Source organism: Callospermophilus lateralis, chromosome 5, assembly GCF_048772815.1.
Source record: "Callospermophilus lateralis isolate mCalLat2 chromosome 5, mCalLat2.hap1, whole genome shotgun sequence".
In the NCBI taxonomy this organism is placed as follows: domain Eukaryota; kingdom Metazoa; phylum Chordata; class Mammalia; order Rodentia; family Sciuridae; genus Callospermophilus; species Callospermophilus lateralis.
In genome coordinates, this window is record NC_135309.1 from 65311939 (window position 1) to 65332651 (window position 20713).

At 38.6% G+C, this 20713-nt stretch overlaps 1 protein-coding gene across 1 annotated transcript in view; it reads left to right on the top strand.

Moving 5' to 3' along the window:
- Nucleotides 1-20713, top strand: part of Htr4 (5-hydroxytryptamine receptor 4) — a 103200-nt gene that overhangs the window by 14245 nt on the left and 68242 nt on the right. The window contains exon 4 of the mRNA XM_076857639.1: nucleotides 16613-16766. Coding sequence (XP_076713754.1) covers nucleotides 16613-16766 — 154 coding nt within the window. The remainder of the gene's footprint in view (nucleotides 1-16612; nucleotides 16767-20713) is intronic.

The following is a 20713-nucleotide window of genomic DNA, read 5'->3' on the forward strand; positions in this document are numbered from 1 at the left end:
CAACTGTAAGCTCAAGGGAAAAAAAAAAAAAGATTTCCCATTGTCCCTATCAGTGGAGTTTGATGGAGTAATTATTATTGCATGCCAAATGGTTTGGAGGACATTGATTCAAGGAAGCATTTTCCTGATAGATGAAAAAAATAACTCAGAGTCATCTACCCCTGATGGGAGGTTATGCAGTATATTATTAGCATGCAGTGTATTATGTAATGCATAATCAAAATAAAATGAAAGAAGAAAAAAATAATTAATGCATCTGCCTGATGAGCAGCTGAACCAGTTCCAAATGATAGTGCCTTATATTTGAACTTGATCATTCCCTAAACTACATCTATGTAGTAATATCTAGGTATGTGCATGTGATTTTGGAGTTTCATTACCAGAAAACTAAAGATGATAATAAAATTTCCAATAATTACCTGTTTTGGGTATCCAGGTCTAGAATTTCATTTCTATTGCATAATTTTGTTCTTTTTCTTCATATTTGACTTCAGGAGGTGTAATGATTTGCATCTCTGCCTCATTTGTTGGAGATTTTGTATATTTATCACTTGTATCAGCACTTTTCGTTTTCCAATTCCTACTTATTTTTATTGAATAATAAAGGCAGAATGCAATTTAAAGGTCAGATGATTCCAGGAACATATGTTTCTAGTCATAGCTAAGGATTTAGTTTCCAAAAGCAAGTGTGGGGTGCAGATTCCACGCATTCCCCATCTTGGGATAGATCACTGTTTCTTTATTTGAAGACTAGGAAAAGTTGTTGGCCAAAATTATGGATTGTGGAATACCTAAAATATTTACCTTAAAACAGTAAAATCATAACCTTCCTTCTTCCTGGGAGAGGGGGTGTTGATAGGGACTGAAATCAGTACAGAGAACAGCAGATTCATTTGGTCTCAGGACATCTGCTCATTGATTGGAATGGGAAGCATACTGACCTGCTCTATTTAAATTGCTCACTCTTTTCTTCTGCTAAGAACATATAGTTGAAGGTGCCTAAGTTACATGCTTGCATAATGAAACTACACTGTATGGCTAGAGATAAAGACAATGGTAAAATCAAACTGCCAGATCCCTCACCTGTCATAGTTTGACACTGTGTTTATTTGTTCTTACAACAGTTCAACTTTAGACAGTGAAAGGCTTTTTAAAAGTCTTTGGTATATACCACATGAAAGTTTATAATACAGGAAGTAAACGTGAGAAATAAAAAAATACATGAATATCTTGAAGATAACCTGCATGTATGATTGATGCTGAAATGAACAGTGAGTCTGAAAGTATTAGAGGAACATAGAGAGACAAGGCTGGGGGTACAGGATGGCTAGTGGTCACCTTGAGGATTGGGCAAAATCAAGGGTAAGAAAATAAGCCATGGAGGAAGAAATGGGGGAAGTATGGGACCACCTGGAGCAGAGTGTTCACTCCAGTAGGATATTAAGATGGTGCCTCCCCTCACAGAACTTTCATTTGAATGGAGATATTGGCAAATAGACAGTAATTATGTAAATGTTTACTTAGATATTTGACAAATGCAATTGAACAAAGTGGTCGGCACATTCTCTTTTGAGCACTGCTGCCAAAAATTCCATTTCTTTCTCTGATAGTGGACATCGAACACTCCAGTACCATAAGTGAGATGGGGTCAGATAGCTCTGTTTTGTTTTTCTTTTCTTTGGGAGCCTGGGAAACTTGTCATTTGTTTCCAGTGCTCCCTGTCCCAAGAGTGATACTCTCATCGGGCTGGAGGATTTATCCTAAATATTGCAAGGCAGTGTTTTAACTTGGAAGAGTATGGTTTTATCATCCAGTTCTTGCCGTGTGCCTCCTTGTCTGGCAACTGGGCAGGGCCTGGCTGTGGCAAAGCACACAAAGCAAGTGTCTCATTGAGGTGTGATGTCCTCGCTAGCCATGAGATTCTTGGCAAGATGTCCTGTCTTCTAGGGTGACTGATGCAGACTAGTACCTTTGGATCAAGAACACTCACTTTGAGTTCCTAATTCCCTCCAAATGAGTCTCCTGGATCAAAGCAGAATGCAGAACTCTTTCAATATGACACAATGCCTTTCTCCAACTACTGTTCTCAGTCCATTGTTCTTCCTTGGCACGTAGAGAATTGAATCCTGTTAATGAAAGCTTATCATCTTCTTAAAAATTATTTTCAAACCAAAACTAAATGCTTCAACAGTATGGATCATGAGAGGTCAAAAATGACATTAAAAACTTTATAGTGTAGTTGATGTTTTGAAATCTGAAGTTCTGTGGTTAATGAAAAACAGCCAAGTAGCTGTACTAGAACATTGTTTTAAAAGTGGAATATTGGGCTGGGGTTGTGGCTCAGCAGTAGAGTGCTTGCCTAGCATGAGCAAGGCCCTGGGTTTGATTCTCAGCACCACATAAAAGTAAATAAATAAAGTAAAGATATTGTATCCAACTACAACTAAAAAATAAATAAAAAATTAAAAACCAGGAGCTTATTTAAAAAAATAAAAAATAAAAGTGGAATATAGTGAAGACATTAAAAATCATGAGAAATAGTATGTATGGAATGAGATCATAGGTGTGTCACATGAGAAAAAGCAACTTTCAGACCTAAATGTTTAAAATAATTCCACTTTTATAAAATAAATAATTGGATGAACATTTAGGAGAAGTGGTGGGGGAAGGGAGTGAGGTGAGGGGAGAAAAAGAGAGATTGAGAGGCGGCGGGGGGGGGGGGGCGGACGGGAATGAATTTCCACCAGAGCATTAAGAGCACAAGTTATGAGGGGGTGAGAGGAGGGCATGGTGTTAGCTACATTGGATGGTCAATGGCATTAGGGCTGACTCATTATTTTTACTAATTTTTAAAATACACCTTTAAACTTCAATTTTCCCTTTGGTTGACCTTAACCTTCTCACATGCAAGTGCACCCAGACTGGACTTTTAGCTACAAATGTTCCTGGGGTGTCACATTCCTCAATTCTTTGAGAACATTCTGACTTCAGTGCTGGGAGTCCCCTGTGAAGTCAGAGCAAGGCAAAGAGCACAGGATCTTCCTGGCTAATGTTTTCTCATAAAATACCCCCAAAATACTCCCTCTGAGGGAGCCCTTATTATCTCCTCTGGACTGATTTCCTTCACATTAACTTTTGTTCACCCATCCCAGTTCACAAATTCACATTTAATCTATTTCATCTCTTTTCTAATAGTCACAAATTTAAAAAAAAAAAATCTTAACTCAAAATGACACCCGAGCATAACATGTGTAAAGATATCTTAGGTTTACAAGAACAACAGAAAATGTCCCCAGTTCTCCCCCCTCACCTCCACAGCTGCATGCCCTGAGGTGACCACTGTAAATTGTAGCCCTCTATAAACTCCAGGCTCTTCATGTGCAGTAAGTGGACTTATTATGTGAGTATATTTCAAGTTTGTGTTTTAAGTAAGTTTTTAAAAAGGGCTTTCTCTTAGATTTTATGCCCATGAATTGTCTGAAGAGAGTGTCCTTACCAACGTGCTTATCAGATGGCCTATCAGTAAGGCCTCTTTCAGCAACAAGTGACGGGAACTAAATTGATTGGTTCACTCAACTGAAAAATCTGGCCGACATGGCTGTCTACAAAGAAGGGAGCCCTGTCAACAGATTTCACTCTGTCTCTTCCTACTCGGTGTCTCCATCTTGCTTACTCTGTCTTCCTGTCTGCTTCCCTATGTCTATATCTTCTCTCTTTTTATCTGTCCTCTTTGTCCCCATTCTGTTTCTCAGCTGTGATTTCTGTTGGATTCATTTTCAGGCTGGATTCTTCCACCAGGAAAGCAAGTAGCATAGGGAACATGTCCAAAACCACTCTCGGCACATAAATGCGTAGGATAAGAAACCTAAATGCTGTTTCTCAGGGAAGAACTTTGGTTGGCTTTGCTTGAGTCACACCTGCCATTTTTAGCCAGTCACCATGGTGTTGGGATGACACATTCTGATTACTGGGCAGAGGTGAGGCACCATGACTTTCAGCTGTACAGAAGCACATGACTTGGAAGATTGACAGTTCCCACCAGAAAGAGGGCTGTTGGGCAGACAGGAAGAGCAGATGCCAGCTTCTGTTAGGTGAGTGAAGTTCAAGTGATATTTTTCTGGAGTCTCCACAACAAGACAGAGATGTGCCATCCCCAGGTTTGCTCTACATTAGACCAAATACCCCTCCATCTTTCCACTGGCCTCATGTGCTATGTTTTTCAGACTTAATCGTTCTGATTCCCTCTCTTTGAACATGCTGCACTTTGTCCTATATTTAGAATCAAATGAAATTGCCTTTAAAAAAAATACTTTTCTTCATTGAGGATGCTGTTCTGTGTAAGCTTTGCAAGATTTTCTTTGTGATTTGTTCAACTGAATCATCACTCTCTGGGCAGTCCAGAAACTTGATGTGCTTTATCTGCAAAATCCTCCACCAGGTTCTTCAGTCACAGATTTTCTTTAAAAACAGCTTTACTTATAAAATGTCTGATTCTGACTCCAAGGTTGCATATTTTATCCTGTGCTAGATGTAAGTGTGTCTACATTTCTTAATGTTCTCCCTGGAGTATAGCTCAATTTTGCAATGTATAAATGAAAAGTGTCAGTCATGGTGAACTCATATCACACAATGACATTTGTTTTCCCAATAGAATTGAGTATATTTCTGCAAGGAAAGCATATTAAAGTTTTCTTTTTCTCACACATTCTTTGCAGGCAGGTTCATGCTTTGTATGTAATAGTAGTATTTGTTGGATTGAATTTCGGGCCAGAGGATCTGAACTGGTATTTTTATATTCATTTCATCAAATATTTATGGAATGCTTACTAATTGCTAGGAGCACTTCTGGGCACTGCAAATATAGTGGTGAATGATTAAAAAAAAAGCTCTGAGCCGCAGAGCTTTTAGTCTAGTGAAGAATGCAGAAATAGGAAATAGGTAATTACAGTAAAATTACTGATCATTGAAATAGAATAAGTCAAAAAAGCTGGAGCATGCTGTCTCCACAGCAGGGAAGGCTCCTGAGGACGTGATACTGAATCTGGGATCTGTGGATGATGTAGGTACCTGTAAGGGAAGGGGAAGGAGAGGGATTGTTAGAGGAAGCAGCATGTGAAAATATCCAGAAGCTTTTTCAGTGATACCTTATGAACTAAAGGCTAAATTCCTAGCTTGGTTTTCAGTGTTTCTCCCAATATGTCCTCAGTTTGCTTTTCCTACCTCACCTCCCACCCATGAATGAGCTATTATCTTCCCCTAAGTTGTGTCTCTTCATAACTCTGTGCCTTGAGTCCCTCTTCTTTTCCCAGTGAACATCTCCCTAAATCAGTTACTCAGATAAGATGTGTCATCTTCTGCAATGACTGAATGGCTTCACTCTCAAGGACCTGTCTTTTCTCCCACTGAGAACCCTTGGAACATTGAATATAAGCAGAGCATCTCAGTTTTGTTATTGGTTCCTTTGCCTGTCTCACCCCAGAGTATGAGCTCCTTGGGAGTTGGCCCATCTCATCCACTGCTGTGTTCTATTACAGGCACACAGTGGATGTTCCCAGAATGTTTGTCTGAGTGTGTAGAAGGCTCCAAAGTATGTCTTGTACTTGTTTGATATGACTTTAATGTTAGTTTTTCTATATTTTTAATAAGGAAAGTGGTTGAGAAGAAAGCTTGGGGTGCTAGACTGCCTAGATTCCATCCTAGTTTGACCAGAGGTATAATCTTGGGAATATTACTTAAATTTTCAGGGTTTCACCTAATCTGTAAAATTGTATTCATTTGTAGTATCCTCCCCCACACAACTTTGTGAGGAATAAATAAATGAGGGTATGAAGAGCAAATAGACGAGTGTATAGCATCTAGTAGCCCTTCAACTAACATTAGCCACAAATATTGCTACATCATTGCTTTCCTTCCCAAATTCAGATTCCTAGAGACTGCTATGGTGGCTCTTGTCTCACAGCTGAGTGTTGAGTCTTCCAGCCCTGGGAATCTCCTCTCTTTCCTTTAGAGAGCTCACCTATCTTATTGTTCAACTGTACTTTGCTCTTGTTCTCTCCTTCAATTTTGCCTTACATTCATCTCCAAGGTCTTATCTCTACCTGCCTGTTAAACATCTTGCCTTAAGCATCTTCCTGTTCTCTCAAATCCAATGCTCAAAGTGAAAATTTCCACTGTAAATTAATATCCTCTTCCACTTTGTGCATCAAACTGCATCTATTAGTCATCGTTTTGTCATTTAAATGCAATTCTTTGAGGTCATCTTTTACTTGTCCACCATGATCACACTGATGCCAAATAGCTGCTGTATTTCCATAAATAACTTTTAGATACATCTTCCTTCTTTTTATTTCTTTTCCCTATTTCTGAATTACCACAAAAAGCTTTTTCATTATTATTTCTGAATATTATCTGATCTGCCAGGTTTATTCTTAAATACGCCTTTTTCCTGTGTCTTCAGGAAAAAAAAAAAAATCCTTAGGCATTGCATAACATCTCTCCTCTTCCTAGATGGAATTATTATCCTCTGGCCTTGTCCCACTTCTCAGTATTAGAAGTACAGGGACTTTAGAAGTTGTGTTTTAAGGCCCATTTCTACCATATCCTGGTTGTATGAACTTGAACAAATGTATTAAACTCTCTGATCCTCTGTTTCCACATGTTTGAAATGAGCGTGTTGAGAACTGCATTGCAGAGTCATTGCAGGAATTTCCTAATCTGTGAAATTGTAAGGCACACTATGTGGTAGAAGACATTTCCTGCCTCATAGTGTGCCCTCAATAAGTTGGTGGTATGTGTGCAGGAGTGGTAGTAGTTGTAGCAGCAGATAATAAAGTGAGCAATTGCAATACAATTAAAGAAATGCAGTGTCACAGACAACGTCCTCCACTAAAACAGGGCAGAGATTGGGAACAGTCACTGCTTTCAGGGCCAGAAAGGGTTTTCCAGGGCATGATACCACTGAACTCAGTCTGGAAGAATTATTGGGATAATCAGTCCGTATTTGCTGGCAGATTAATCAGTTCATAGGCTACAAAATATACCTCATTAACCTAGGTAAACCCCTGCCAAGGTGTTTTCAGATATTTGTGGCAGATTATCCCTTTTCCTTTAGTAGTTCAAGAAGACACCTTTCCTAGCAGCTGATATTCCTCTTGCAAGTTCTCTTATCATGAATGTTCAGAAGAATATTTAACAGAAAGGACACAGTCAACATTAAATCTGCAGATTGCACAGGGGATTGAGATTCCTGCAAATACCATCTCACATCCTCCAGATCTCTAACAAAGTGACTCTCCTCCTGTCTCCCCAACCCTATGTTTTTTCCATCCTAGAACCCAAGGTTCTGCCTCTGCCCTTGGATACATTCTCAGCCCCCTTCCTGTCCCTGGCTCCTGGTGAGTGCCCCTGCTGACAGCTTGCCAAGCCTGGGGACCACAGGAAGAGGCCTTTAGTTCTCTCTTAAACCTACTGCTGCTTTTCTCTATTTTCTACCTCCTCAGAGGTAAATGAAAAAAACGAAAATATAATAAAAGCAAATACCAAGAGCAGAAAGGCCAGTTTCTTCTTCCAGAGTCAGATCTGCCATAAAACATGCTGGGCTATTGCCTGGAGGGAGAACTGATGTCCAGCCAGTGAATCTCACCATTACCCAGGCGATATCTGACCTGCCAACCCCTGCTGGGTGATCCATCATTGTGTAACATCAACCTCCAAACTTAGAGACTTAACAACCGTGTATGCCTTTCATATCCTACACAAGCAACTCCTCTGCTCATAACACTTCACCTTCAACTCAATTCACCTTTTTATTCCTTAGAATCCACTATTGGGAGAGATGTTAAACCAAGTAACATCAATTGTATTTGTTAGATAGTGTGGAGACCCTAGTTCCAAAATGTATTTTGAAATATAATTATAAAATATAATTTATAACATTTATGAAATAAATATGTATTTGTTGCATATGTATGTACAAATATATGTGTGGAGGGAGGGTGAACAAGCCCTATGTGCTAGGAGCTTCCTGTGTTTTCAACTATAATTTGATCAATTCACTAAGTGAATCAACAAGGCAGAAATAGTTCTCTCCACTTATAGATGATAATGTATCTTCGAGAGGTTAAGTGTCTGACCACAGAGTTAATAAGTGGTTAAGTAAAGATAGTTAGTTCCCAATTGCAAAGACACAAAGTTGACTGCTGAGATCGCTGACAGTTCTGAAAGTGTAGGATTCCAAGTTGTTCTCCTTGCTGCTTCTATCTTTTCCTGTAGTTGGAGGGCAGGAAGTGAGGAGGTAGAATTTTCTTTAATTGCAGGAGTAGCAGGGAATGGATTAGTATAGAGCTTAAAATACTCAGCTGTCTTCTAAGAGTTGTCAAAGTAAATTGTGTCCCCAGAGACATTTAAAAGCAATTTGATCACACGTTTGCACATGGCTATAGTTGGGGAAGCTGGTAGCTGATGTACAACAGGGATTTTAATGAAGTTTTACAAGCAATACATTGAAATGTTTTGCATAAGAAATTACTTTGTAAATAACCTTGCTACAGTTTAGTAAATCCTGGCCGTCTGGAACCTTACCTGTCATTTGAATATTCATTTTACTTTATAAAAGTTTACTTTATAAAACTTTATAAAAGTTTTTTAGTTAAAGAAGAATGGAAAATGTCCCATGGTGAATAGACCTTATGGATTAATGTGTTCTGAGATGAGACAATTGCTTTACCTGCTCAACACTGTCCATCTAGCCTGCAAATCAATATTTTCTTGAGAATTTGTCATAATTCAGATAATTTTGACAGACAGTAGTGTTGATTGAGATGGACATTTTCTAGTTCAAATAATATTTTTAACTCCTTCTAACCTAGCGTTCAAAACTACTAAGATAGTGAGCTTTGGAGTATTGTCCCCAATCTACCAACAGAAGCCTTACCTGGAAGCATATCAGAAGTACAAATTCTTGAACCTTGCTCCAGACTTATGAGCAATCTGTATTTCAACAAACCCTCCAAATGATTCTGATACACAAGAAGCTTTGAGAGCCTCTGCTCCAAGACCTGCCCAGCCTGTTTATGTTTAATGCCTTAAAACCTCTATGATCCAGCTCACTTATACTGTTTATATAGTATGTGGACATATGAGTATGTGTGTGTATGTGTATATATATCTCTATATATAGAGATATATATATACATACATATATAGATATATACACTATATAGATACACACACAGCTTATATTTGTTATATTTTTATGTGCATATTACATCACACACACACACACACATATATATATATATCATATGTAAATTATATCATATATATAATTTCATTATCCAGTCCTTTCTGCTGCCTATAGCACCTGGATTTCACTTTCTCCTCTACCATTGTTTTCAAGTCTCTAAAAATGCAATTTAAAAGACATGTAGCTCTGTAGATGTGACCTGTTCTATCTCTAGATCATGCGTTTGAAGACAACTTCAGCAACTTAGTGGGACCCTGTCTCAAAAAGAAAAAAAAAAATAAAGGCTGGGGATATGGCTCAGTGGTTAAGTGCCTCTCAGTTCAATCCCCAGTACCCAGACCAACCCCCCCCCCAAAAAAAAGTTGTGATGGTATGGTGTATGGTGGAAGGCGATCTTGTAATCTTCTCTGTAGGATTCCCCAGAGTATTGTGCTCCTCTTATGGCATCCCACTCCTTTTTTTGTTGTTGTTCTTCCTTTATTTAATTTTTTAAAATCTTTTATTGATTTTAATTTTTTTAAATACACAACAGTGGAATGCATTACAATTCTTATTACACATATAGAGCACAATTTTTCATATCTATATATAAAGTATGTTCATGCCAATTCATGCCTTTATACATGTATTTTGGGTTTTTTTGCATTATAATTGTTAATACACATATATACCACAATTTTTCATATCTCTGTTTATATGACACACAATTCAAGTCTTCATACATGTGCTTTGGATAATGATGTCCATCACATTCCACCATCCTTGCTAATCCCCTGCCCCTCCCTTTTCCTCCCACCCCTCTTCCCTATCTAGAATTCATCTATTCCTCCCATGCTCCCCTTCCCTACCCTACTATGAGTCAGCCTCCTTATATCAGAGAAAACATTTGGCATTTTTTTATTTTTGGATTGGCTAACTTCACTTAGCATTATCTTCTCCAACACCTGCAAAAAAACATTTACCTGAAAATGCCATGATTTTGTTCTTTTTTAATGCTGAGTAAAATTCCATTGTGTATATATGCCACATTTTTTATCCATTCATCTACTGAAAGGCATCTAGGTTGGCTCCACATTTTAGCTATTGTGAATTGTGCTGCTATAAACATTGATGTGGCTGTGTCCCCCACTCTTAAGAGATAATGATATGTTATAGAACAGAAAGGGTATGGAATATTTACTAATGTGAAAATCACCTCATCTAAACCAGTGATTCTCAATTCTCAATCCCAGCCCTATTGACCTATAGACCCGATAATTCTTTGTGATGGGGAACTTCATTGTGCAGTATGGACTATTTAGTAATATAGCCCTGACCTCTACCCACTGGTACCAGTGGTATCTACTTCCCAGTTGTGATAACAGAAAACTGTTTCCATAGATTGCCAAATATCTCCTGATAAACAAAATACTTTAGTTGAAAGCAACTAGGAATATTTTTACCAGCAGAGAGTAAGACTTTAGAGGAATGTAAACGTTCTCTTCAGATGGCTTTAAGTCAAACATGTAGATAAACAATTACAGATAAATTTTAAATTAAACCAGAGGGTAAATTGGAAGTTACATAAAGTCAATATTAGAGGTAATTTTCTTAACTTCAGGACACCTAAAGTTTGGAGTATACCGTGATAGGACTTGGTGAATTCCCAGTCTCTAGCAAATTTACGCAAGCTTGGATACACCCTTCATATTTGTAGAATTTGGTATTTCATAATTCTGAGCATCCTTTAAGTCCTGATTTTTTTGTTTGTGTTATTTTTAGAATAATTTTTTCAATAATTAAATCTCTTGAGGACTTGGGAGAGACAGAGGAATAAAGTAACAGAGGTATTGCTCTGGTCCTTGAGACGGACTGCCTGGGCCCAGAGCCAGATTGACTCTTTTTACTTCTGAGATCTTGGAAACATTCCTGACCCTTCTATTTCCATTTCCTCATCTGTGAAATGGATGCAATTACAGTACCTCCCTCAAAAGGAATTATGAGGATTGAATAAGACAACAGTAGAGCCTTTGGTAAAGAAATCAGTAGTAGCTATGATTTATTAACTCAGCCAGTGTGCTTTGGCTGACCTCCCAAACCTTGCAAATTTGACTAGCAACTTCTGTCTAGTTGTGGTGTTTGTGTTGCAGGGGAAGTTCATGATGGGACTTTCTTGTTTGTATTGTTAATAACAAGGTCAATGCAAGCCAAATATAGAAATTAAAAAGCAAACACAATGAATAAAAAAAATATTATTCAATTTCTATCTAGACCTTGTTCTGTCAGTAAATATTAGTACTTTAAGGAAGCTCCCTTAGTCAGCTAATACTAAGACTCGGTTTTTATAAATTATTTTATCTAGTGGTGTTCGTGTTCACATACTTAATTCCAGTTCTCAAGTGAACCTTTTCTAGATCCTCTGCTTGAGAGCAAAGATAGGAAAGATATGAGGAAAAATATTGAGAGGATATGAAGTGGCTTATTTAACATTGCTGTCTCAAAGGTGTCAAAGCTTTGGTAAAAATCTTGAACACTTAAGTGGATGTATAATTTGAGCTTCAGATAAAAGCCTAATATTTTATATTCCATGCCCTAAAAATCACATTTATTGTAAGAGAAATAGGGTGAAGATGTAGAGAAAAATTCAAGTAAAATGTATCTGGACATGATTGCATTTTTTTCTGTGTATATCCTTTTATAGCAATCATAATTTGGCCAACCTAATTTAAATTTAAATAAGATTCTTGTCTCCCTTTTAATCATTGCTGATTTTTAAAGACAGAGATAAAGGATTTTCTCATTTTCTTGTGTCAACCTACCCCAGATCATGCAAGAACAATTTTCTAAACTGTCTGGGTGAATGGACACTTCTGTTCTGTATCTCACCTGAGTTCCTTATGGAAGGAACTCTCTAGGCAACTTTATTGCAGGCATTCATTGTCCAGAGAACTGATTGCATGTTTAAATGTATAGGGGATTGGTAAACTGAACTCTATATCCATAGCATGCCCCTCAAAGTTGAATTGAAAAGAAAACATATCACCACTTCTTATTTCTCTGTAGCAACAGCTCCTAGTAATGTAGATAATGCAAATTGAAACAGAACAACTTAGCAGAATACTGAGAGATCTCATTGTTCATGGAATGTTTATCATGCCACAGGAATCGGCAATAACCTTGGCCAACCTAGACTTAGAAATGTCTTTCATGGGCTGAGGCTGTAGCTCAGTGACAGAGTGCTTGTTTTGCACATGTAAGGCACTGGGTTCGGTCCTTAGCACCACATAAAATTAAACACGCAAAATAAAGGCATGCTGTCCATCTATAACTATAAAAATCTTCTTTCTTAAAAAGAAAAGGCTTTCATAAAAATATTATGAGCAGTATAATCATATCTTCTAAATTTCTCTTCTGTAAATTCCATGTAAATGTGAACATCCTTTGAAATCAAAGTAATCTCCTCAAGTAAGATATCTTCCCCAAACCCACTTACTTTCTTGCAAGATATTTAATTTAGTCTTTTTCTTGAAGTTTTGGGTCTTTGTGACATTGGAGGTCCAGCCACAATTTCTCAAGTCTGCTCTTTTCTCAGTATCTTGGTACCTGGTTTCAAACCTCAAAGGTCATAAATAACACAACAACAAAAAAGGCACCTGTTCTTCATTTATTCCTCTGTTGCCTTCTTTGGGGTGGTAGTTGAAGGATAACCTAAGCTATCATCTGGAAGTGTCTTGAATGAAACAAGAACTTGTTTGAAGATATGAAGGACATATCTGGCATCCAAAGCCATCTGCACTCCTCTGTATGAGGCAGGGTCTGGGGTTGCAAGCAACAGACTGTCTTTCAACAATGGTGTTTGTGAAAGTTGTCATAACAAGGGTCAACAAAACTGATGGTTTAAAATAACAGAAATCCATTATCTCTCACAGTTCTAGGGCCTTGAAGTCTGCAGTGAAGTTGCACCAAGGCCATGTTCCCTCTGAAAACTTTAGGGGAGGACTCTTCCTTATTTCTCCCTAACTTCTACCATCCACATTTGGTATCTCTTGGATTGTTGATGTATCACTCTGCATCACTCTGGTCTTCTTCCTTCACAGGGCTATCTTCCTTCTGTGTATAACAGTGTTCATGTCCAAATTTTTATTTCTATGACAGTGTCAGTGGAATTTGATCAGGGCTTACCTGAATGACCTTCTTTTGACATCCTCTGTAAGGATTCTAGCTCCAAATAAGGTCACATTGCAAGGTACTGAAGGCTGAGACTTCAACATGTTTTTTGAGGCAGGGAGAACACAATTCAATCCATAACACCAGTTTAAGCAAAATGGAATTTATGGATAAGATATGAAATTGTTTATTTAATTGATGAAAGGAGAAAAGAATGAGAGCCTGAGAAGAAGCAGGACCATAGCTGCCCAAAGATCCAATGGGCAGCAGCTAATCCCCAGCCCTGCCCAGAGGCTGCTGTGGAATGTGGCCACACCACTGGCTTCCCATCTTTGTCATCTCCATGACACTGAGTCCCAGAAGATGGTCTGATTGGGTTGCTCCTTGAGCAGAAAAGTCAGAATCCCATTACTATTCCCAGTAATACTGCAAAAGAAAAGAGTTAATTCCTAAAGGATTTGAGATATTATTACCAAGAGCAAAGAGAAAGAATATTAAGTAGACCCCACCCCCAATCAGAAAATGAGGCAAGGGGCAAATTTACCAAAAAAGGGGGGGCATCTTTTCAATCTATTCTGTCATTAATTCTATGTTAATAATAAACCTCTAATGACTGTTAATGTCACCATTTAGAGAAGTCAGCTACCCAGCTACATTTGCCTTTCTTATAATAAGAATATGGAGGGTATTCTAGCTCATCGTGATTCTTTCCATTACCGAGTGGTCTTTAATTCTATTTTGTGACCATGTCAGTTTTGCAATGGAAAACCTGAGCTCCTGAACAAGCCCCTCTCCCATTCTTTTCTCCGTTGTTCAGGTTCTCTGGTCCCGATCAGCACACCCCACATGGCTTGCTGGCCAGGCAACGCTTCCTGCAGGATGTAGTCAGCAGCTCCTTGAAACCTTAGAGGGAAGGATAGACTTTGTCCCTCTCGGCTCCAGAAGGACCTAACTCTCCTGCTCAAACTCTGGGCTCTTTCTAATCCACCCTCTCTCCCCACCCATCCTACCACCACCTCTTCAAAGAATATAGCCATTGTTATATTAGTTATGCTTTGAATTAAAAAAAAGAAGAGGCGGGCGGGGGGAATTAACAAAGTGAACTGCATAAGATTAGGGGCATGTGGGGGTGGCTTATTATTAAATAGTACAAAAATCTTTCATAAAAGGCTTTGTCTCCAGCCTGTCTTTTTGTACTTATTTTATGACTCTTCCAAAGAGAAATAGTTGATCTACCATAGTCTTGTGCATGTTGGTAAATTCCTTGCCATGCCTGGGCATAGAAGGGGTGGTGTCTCAGGGTGAAATATCATGCAGGGGCATAATATCTGGGAGATAGAGATGAGGGCTCTTCGTGAAGCAGATTGTACCTGTACCTGGAAGTAGGAAGAAAGTGCTGTAGAGAGGACATGGATTCAATAAAGGGTGAGCAGTGAGTTCCAGGAGGATAGGGGTTCTCAATCAATATGCAGAAAATGATGGAGGAGAAAATATTTGGAATTTTACATTCTTGGCATCAGAGAAACAATTAAATTGACTGTCCCAGAAGTAATGCATGTGAATTCTGTTCATGACTCATGGGTCCAAACCAGTCACTTGGTTCCCCCAACGTAAGGCCAGGAAGTGCATGTGTCCCTAGGAACATATTTAGCAAACAACAGCAATGACTCCTGTGGTCAAATGCAGACTCCAGGTAGCTCCAACAGGCTCTGATTCAGAAGACTCTTGAGCTCTGCATTGAAAAAAGGCCTCCTCAGGTGAATTCTGATGCAGGGTGAGGAAGGGAGAATACAGAGGAATCCCTGGACCACAGTTTAAAGAAGGCAGACATAGAATACCTCCTCAGTGCAGGCAGGTGATAAGAAGAAGGGAACAATAACTAAACTGTGGAAGCAACCTAGATGCCCTTCAATAGATGAATGGATAAAGAAATTATGGTATACATACACAATGCAATATTATTTAGTGGTAGAGCACTTGCCTGGCATGCACTAGGCCCTGGGTTTGATTCTAAACACCACATAAAAATAAATAAACAAAATAAAGGTTTGTGTACAACTAAAAAAAATTTTAAAAAAGAGAATAAAATTATGGCAGGTAAATGGATGGAGTTGGAGAATATCATGCTAAGCAAAGTAAGTCAATCCCTAAAACTCCAAAGGCCACGTCAGGCATGGTAGCACATACCTGTAATCCCAGTGGCTTGGGAGGCCAAGGCCTCAGCAACAGCAAGATGCTAAGCAACTCAGTAAGACACTGTCTCCAAATAAAATACAAAATAGGGCTGGAGATGTGGCTCAGTGGTCTACTGCCCCTGAGTTTAATTCCCAGTACTCAACAAAACAAAACAAAAAAACCAAAGGTTGAATATTTTCTCTGATAAGTGGATACTGATCCGTAATAGGGGAGGGTGTGTGGGGAAAATGGGCAAAGGAAAGGGAGAGGAGGGGAAGGGCATGGGGACGGGAAAGATGGTGGAATGAGTTGAACATCATTACTCTAGGTACATGTATGACTGCACATATGGTGCGACTCTACATCATGCACAACCAGAGAAAAGAAAAGTTGTGTTCCATTTGTGTACAAAGACTAGAAATGCATTCTGCTGTCATGTACAACTAATTAGAACAAATACAAAAAAAATTTAAAAAAAAAACAAGGAAGGGAACAAATTTGACATAGGACAAAGCCTGGGTCCCTCAAATTGTGAAAACAGAGAAGCTATGATGCCTGGACTTGCAGCCCAGATGGCTGGGCAGAAGCTCCTAAATGCCCAGGCATGAAGGTATCTTTGAAACTGTTCCTGAAACTGAGAAGACCCTCGGATGTGTCAGACATCTCCAGATAATGGGTGATCAAGAGGGATGTGGAGCCACTCCAGGTGACCGTTTTCAGATGAGATCTAAAGTATATTTTTATGAACATTGGCCATATGTTAACATATATTATCACATAATTGCTTATTTTATTTCCTCTGTTCTTTTCTCCTTTTTCTCCTCCCTTTTTCCCTTCCTGTACTGTCTGCTCTTTCCTTTATCTCCCGTTATTCTCCTTTCTTTTTTCTTATTTTTATTCTTTGCTTCTGTCTCCAATTCTTCTCGTCTACTATTTCCCCTTCTCTACACCCCTCTCTTCCCCTCCCTCTGACCCCTCTTCTCTCATCTGTTCTTCTCCCTACTCCTTCCCTTGCCCATGGCCCCAACCCCTCCATTGTCTCCCCAGGTATTATGCCATCTGCTGCCAGCCTTTGGTTTACAGGAACAAGATGACCCCTCTGCGCATCGCATTAATGCTGGGAGGCTGCTGGGTCATCCCCATGTTTATCTCTTTCCTCCCTATAATGCAAGGCTGGAATAACATTGGCATAGTTGATTTGGTGAGTATCCACACAAACCCAACAGGTTTACCATCTGATCAAGTTCGCTTGGAATTTTCAATAAATAATACTAAGCTGGGTGAATGCTCAAAGGAAGAATCTGACAGTAGCCTCAAGGACAGTTTGTTTAAAAGCTAACATTTTTGAATGCTTACTGACAGAGTCTCTTCGACTCAACTTTAGTCATGGTCTTCTGAATTTTCTTCGTAACTAGTCCTCCAATTTTAGTCTTCATATAAATCTTCACATTGCTGTTTAAGCAAGAATCTTGTTAAGTTGACTTAGCCAGAATCCTCTGCCCTCAATATTGGTCAGGTCCTTCAACCTCCATCATCCATAAGTGACATGTGATCACCCTGGCCAGGCTTCAGGAAGAATCCTATTATGCTGGTTTAGTTAGGATCTCCTATACCACTGATATTTCCTCTTAGTGATTTTTCCATCCACAGATTCTCACCCACCATGCTTCTTGGCTATAAATTCCAACTTTTCTTTGATATGTTGGTGGAGCCCAATCTGTCTCTTCTACTGCACAGCTTGATCATGGCGGTCACTGTTGCATTTTCATAGGGGGTATTTTTGGTGATACCTGTATTTATAAAAGCCCTAAAGCATGGTGCTAAAGTGCTGTCTAGTGTTCCCAAGTGCATGAGCACTGTGATGTGAATTATAGAAAAATATGCGTGTGTTAGGTAAACTTCATTCAGGCGATTTATTTATTTATTTATTTATTTATTTATTTATTTATGATACTGAGGATTGACTCCCAAGTACTCTACCATTAAGCTACATCCTCCCTGCCTTTTTCTTTAATTTGTTCTTTTTAGAAATACATTACAATAGGGTGTATTTTGACATATTATACATACATGGAGTGTAACTTATTCTAATTAGGATCCCATTCTTGTCCCAATTTTTGAGACAAGATCTCACTAAATTGTCAAGGCTGCCCTCAGACGTGCAATCCTCCTGCCTCAGCCTCCCAAGTAGCTGGGATTATAGGCATGTGCCACCATGCCAAATGCCTTAGCACTGTAACAATATCATGAATAATCTTTTCTTTAACCTTACTATATGCTAAACAGCACACTACTTTACCTATAATCCTAACAACATTGTTTTGGAAATAGTATAATTTTTTCTCCTCTTACAGATAACAAAACCTAGGCTTACAAGGTTAAGTAGCCCTCTCGATGCTGCACAAATTGCAACTGGTGGAACAGAAATTCAAGGCTTAGCAGTCAGATCCCTGGGTTTGTCATATGTTCAGAAAAGTCTTTGTCCCACTTCACATTGAGAGTCTATATGGCCTCCACTGACCTGAAGAAGATATTTCATCTGGATGGAGGCTGCCAGGAAATGAAGAGAGCCTTGAGGCAGAAGTTGAGAGCACTTAACCCTGAGCCCAGCTCCGTCACTGTTCTCAGTGGGAAATAGTGTTTGCCAGGTATAGGAGGACATGCGACCTGTGTGCCAGGCATTTCCCAGCCCTTGTTTATGGATTTCCCATAGAAACAGAATCAATTGTGTGTGTGTGTGTGTGTGTGTGTGTGTGTGTGTCAATAGACAGAAACAGTAGAGAGAAACACAGAAAGAGAGTTATGATAAAGAATTTGCTCATGTGGTTATGGAGGTTGACAAGTCTCAAGATCCATAGTTAGCAAGTTGGTGACCCAGGAAAGCCAATGCTTCAGTTCAAGATCTAAGACAGGAAAAAAAAATTATGTCCCAGCATGAAAGCAATAAGGTAGCAGGAGATTCCTCTTATTCAGCCTTTCTGTTGTATTCAGGCCTTCAACAAATTGCATCTGATTGTATGAGGCTTCACGTTGGGGAGGACTGTCTGCTTTATTCAGTCAACCGTTTCAAATGGAAATCTCAGCCAAAAATATCCTCATAGCCAGAATGATATTTTACCAAATGTCTAGGTACTCTGTGACCAGTCAAGTTGACACACACAATGAACCATCTCACTGTGCCTAGATGCTCTTTAAGAGTCCAGCGTCTTGAAATCCTAATGAAAATCAAAATCCATAGTATTCATCAGCAGGGATATCTATTTCCTCAGGAAGTTTTCAGGCAATCAATTTCAAATCAGTTTTGGGATTACTTTTAATGAAGGAGAGGGAATAGAGAGGACAGATTGAGGGTGAGCTCCAGCTCCACAGGACCCATGGGAGAAGGAACTGCCCCATCCTCTCTCTAGCCCATTCTTAGCTCCTAGTCCTGCCTTTTTCTTTGTCCATGAAAATACACCCATATCAAGGCCTGGACCAGGATTTTCATGTGGTGTGTCAGAATCAGGGTGCTTGGGCTTCTGAAAGAAATACTAGAGGCAGGAAAGTGGAGAAGTAGAAAGAGGATTCAAACAGGAAGCGCATGAGAGTATTTTCTAGTATCCCAATCCAGTTCTGTCAAACTGTGAGTTTTATCCATTCTTGGAGAAATGAAATCCAATTTTCCAAAAAATATTGTTATTCCAATAATAAAAACAATAGCAGCCAACAAAAGCTGAATATGTGCTGTGTATCAAAGCCCATGTTAATCACCATTCTTGGGAATCTTACTTGTGCCTCACAACAACACTATGAAGTAGACATTATTACTCTCCTCATTTTATAGATCAGGAAACTGAGGCTCAGTGAGGTTAAGTTATTAACCAAAGTCACTGGTAAGAATTGGTGGTAACTATATCTGAGCCCAGGATTACTGCATTCCAGAGTCTATGCTATTAATTTTTCTGCAACATTTATTCCCTAGTGGAGAAGACCTTTGGAGCATATGCTTTTTGTTCATGGGGAATTTTGTGAGAGAAGTTCCAAGGGAAATAATTTGGGAAGTGTTTTTTCATTCATGGGAATGAGATAGAGGCACCCCCTATTTACTTCAACTAATCAGTTAAGGGGGCATCTATTTTCTATTAATATGCTTTATATTTATATCTCTCCACTCATATGCACATTAAACCTGCTAAAAAATCCCAATACATATACAACTCATTGTTTTTATAGTAATTACTTTTTATAAAGTCACTACATACACTGAATTAGGAAGTACTAAATCTTTCTTCCCAGGGGAAAAAGAGGGTTAGATTTCAGCAAGTCACATTTTCATCAACCAATCAATACTCAGCCTTATCTTCCTTTTATATTTATTTAAAGACACCAATTTAATTCATATAGTTGATTTATTAACATTGAACTGATGGCTAAGGCACTATAAGTCATGCCTGAATGAAGTTTACCTAACACATGCATGTTTTTCGAAAATTCACATCACAGTGTTCATGCACTTGGGAACACTAGACAGCAATTTAGTTTTAGGGCCATTATAAATACAGAAATCACCAAAAATACCCCATATGAAAATGCAAAATATGTGGCAGTAAAGAGCAAAAAGAACACTTGAGAAGTGGAATGAGAAGATAGAACATTGCTGTTTGACTTCAACTAGGAACATGGCTATCAGGCACTCAGATTCTACACTGTTCTGTGCACAAGTGTGTCTGAAAATGAAACACCATAAAAATTGATCTTTGGAGACTACAAATAAATTTTAGTGAGCAGGTAAATTTACAAATATGTAATCCATTAATAATGAACAAGTATACTCACATGTTTAAATCTGCACACACATACATAGAGAGAATGCCCAGGGCAGGAACTTACTCCAAGGACTTACTTTTGCTCAGTTGACTCACCTGTTCTTTTAAAGGTAGATTTGTCATAAAATCTCTATTTTATCTCCAAATTGTACAAGTCAGCAACCACACCAGCACAATGCAGTTATTTACATAATGTAAAAGAAGCTCCCTAAAAATTTAAAGCCCCTAAAAATTCACATATTAATAACTTAGACTGTTTCTCCACTATTTTCCTAAACCTAGACCCTACTTAGTAATATTATTTGATTTTTCATCACTAACATTTATTATAATTTTAGGCAAT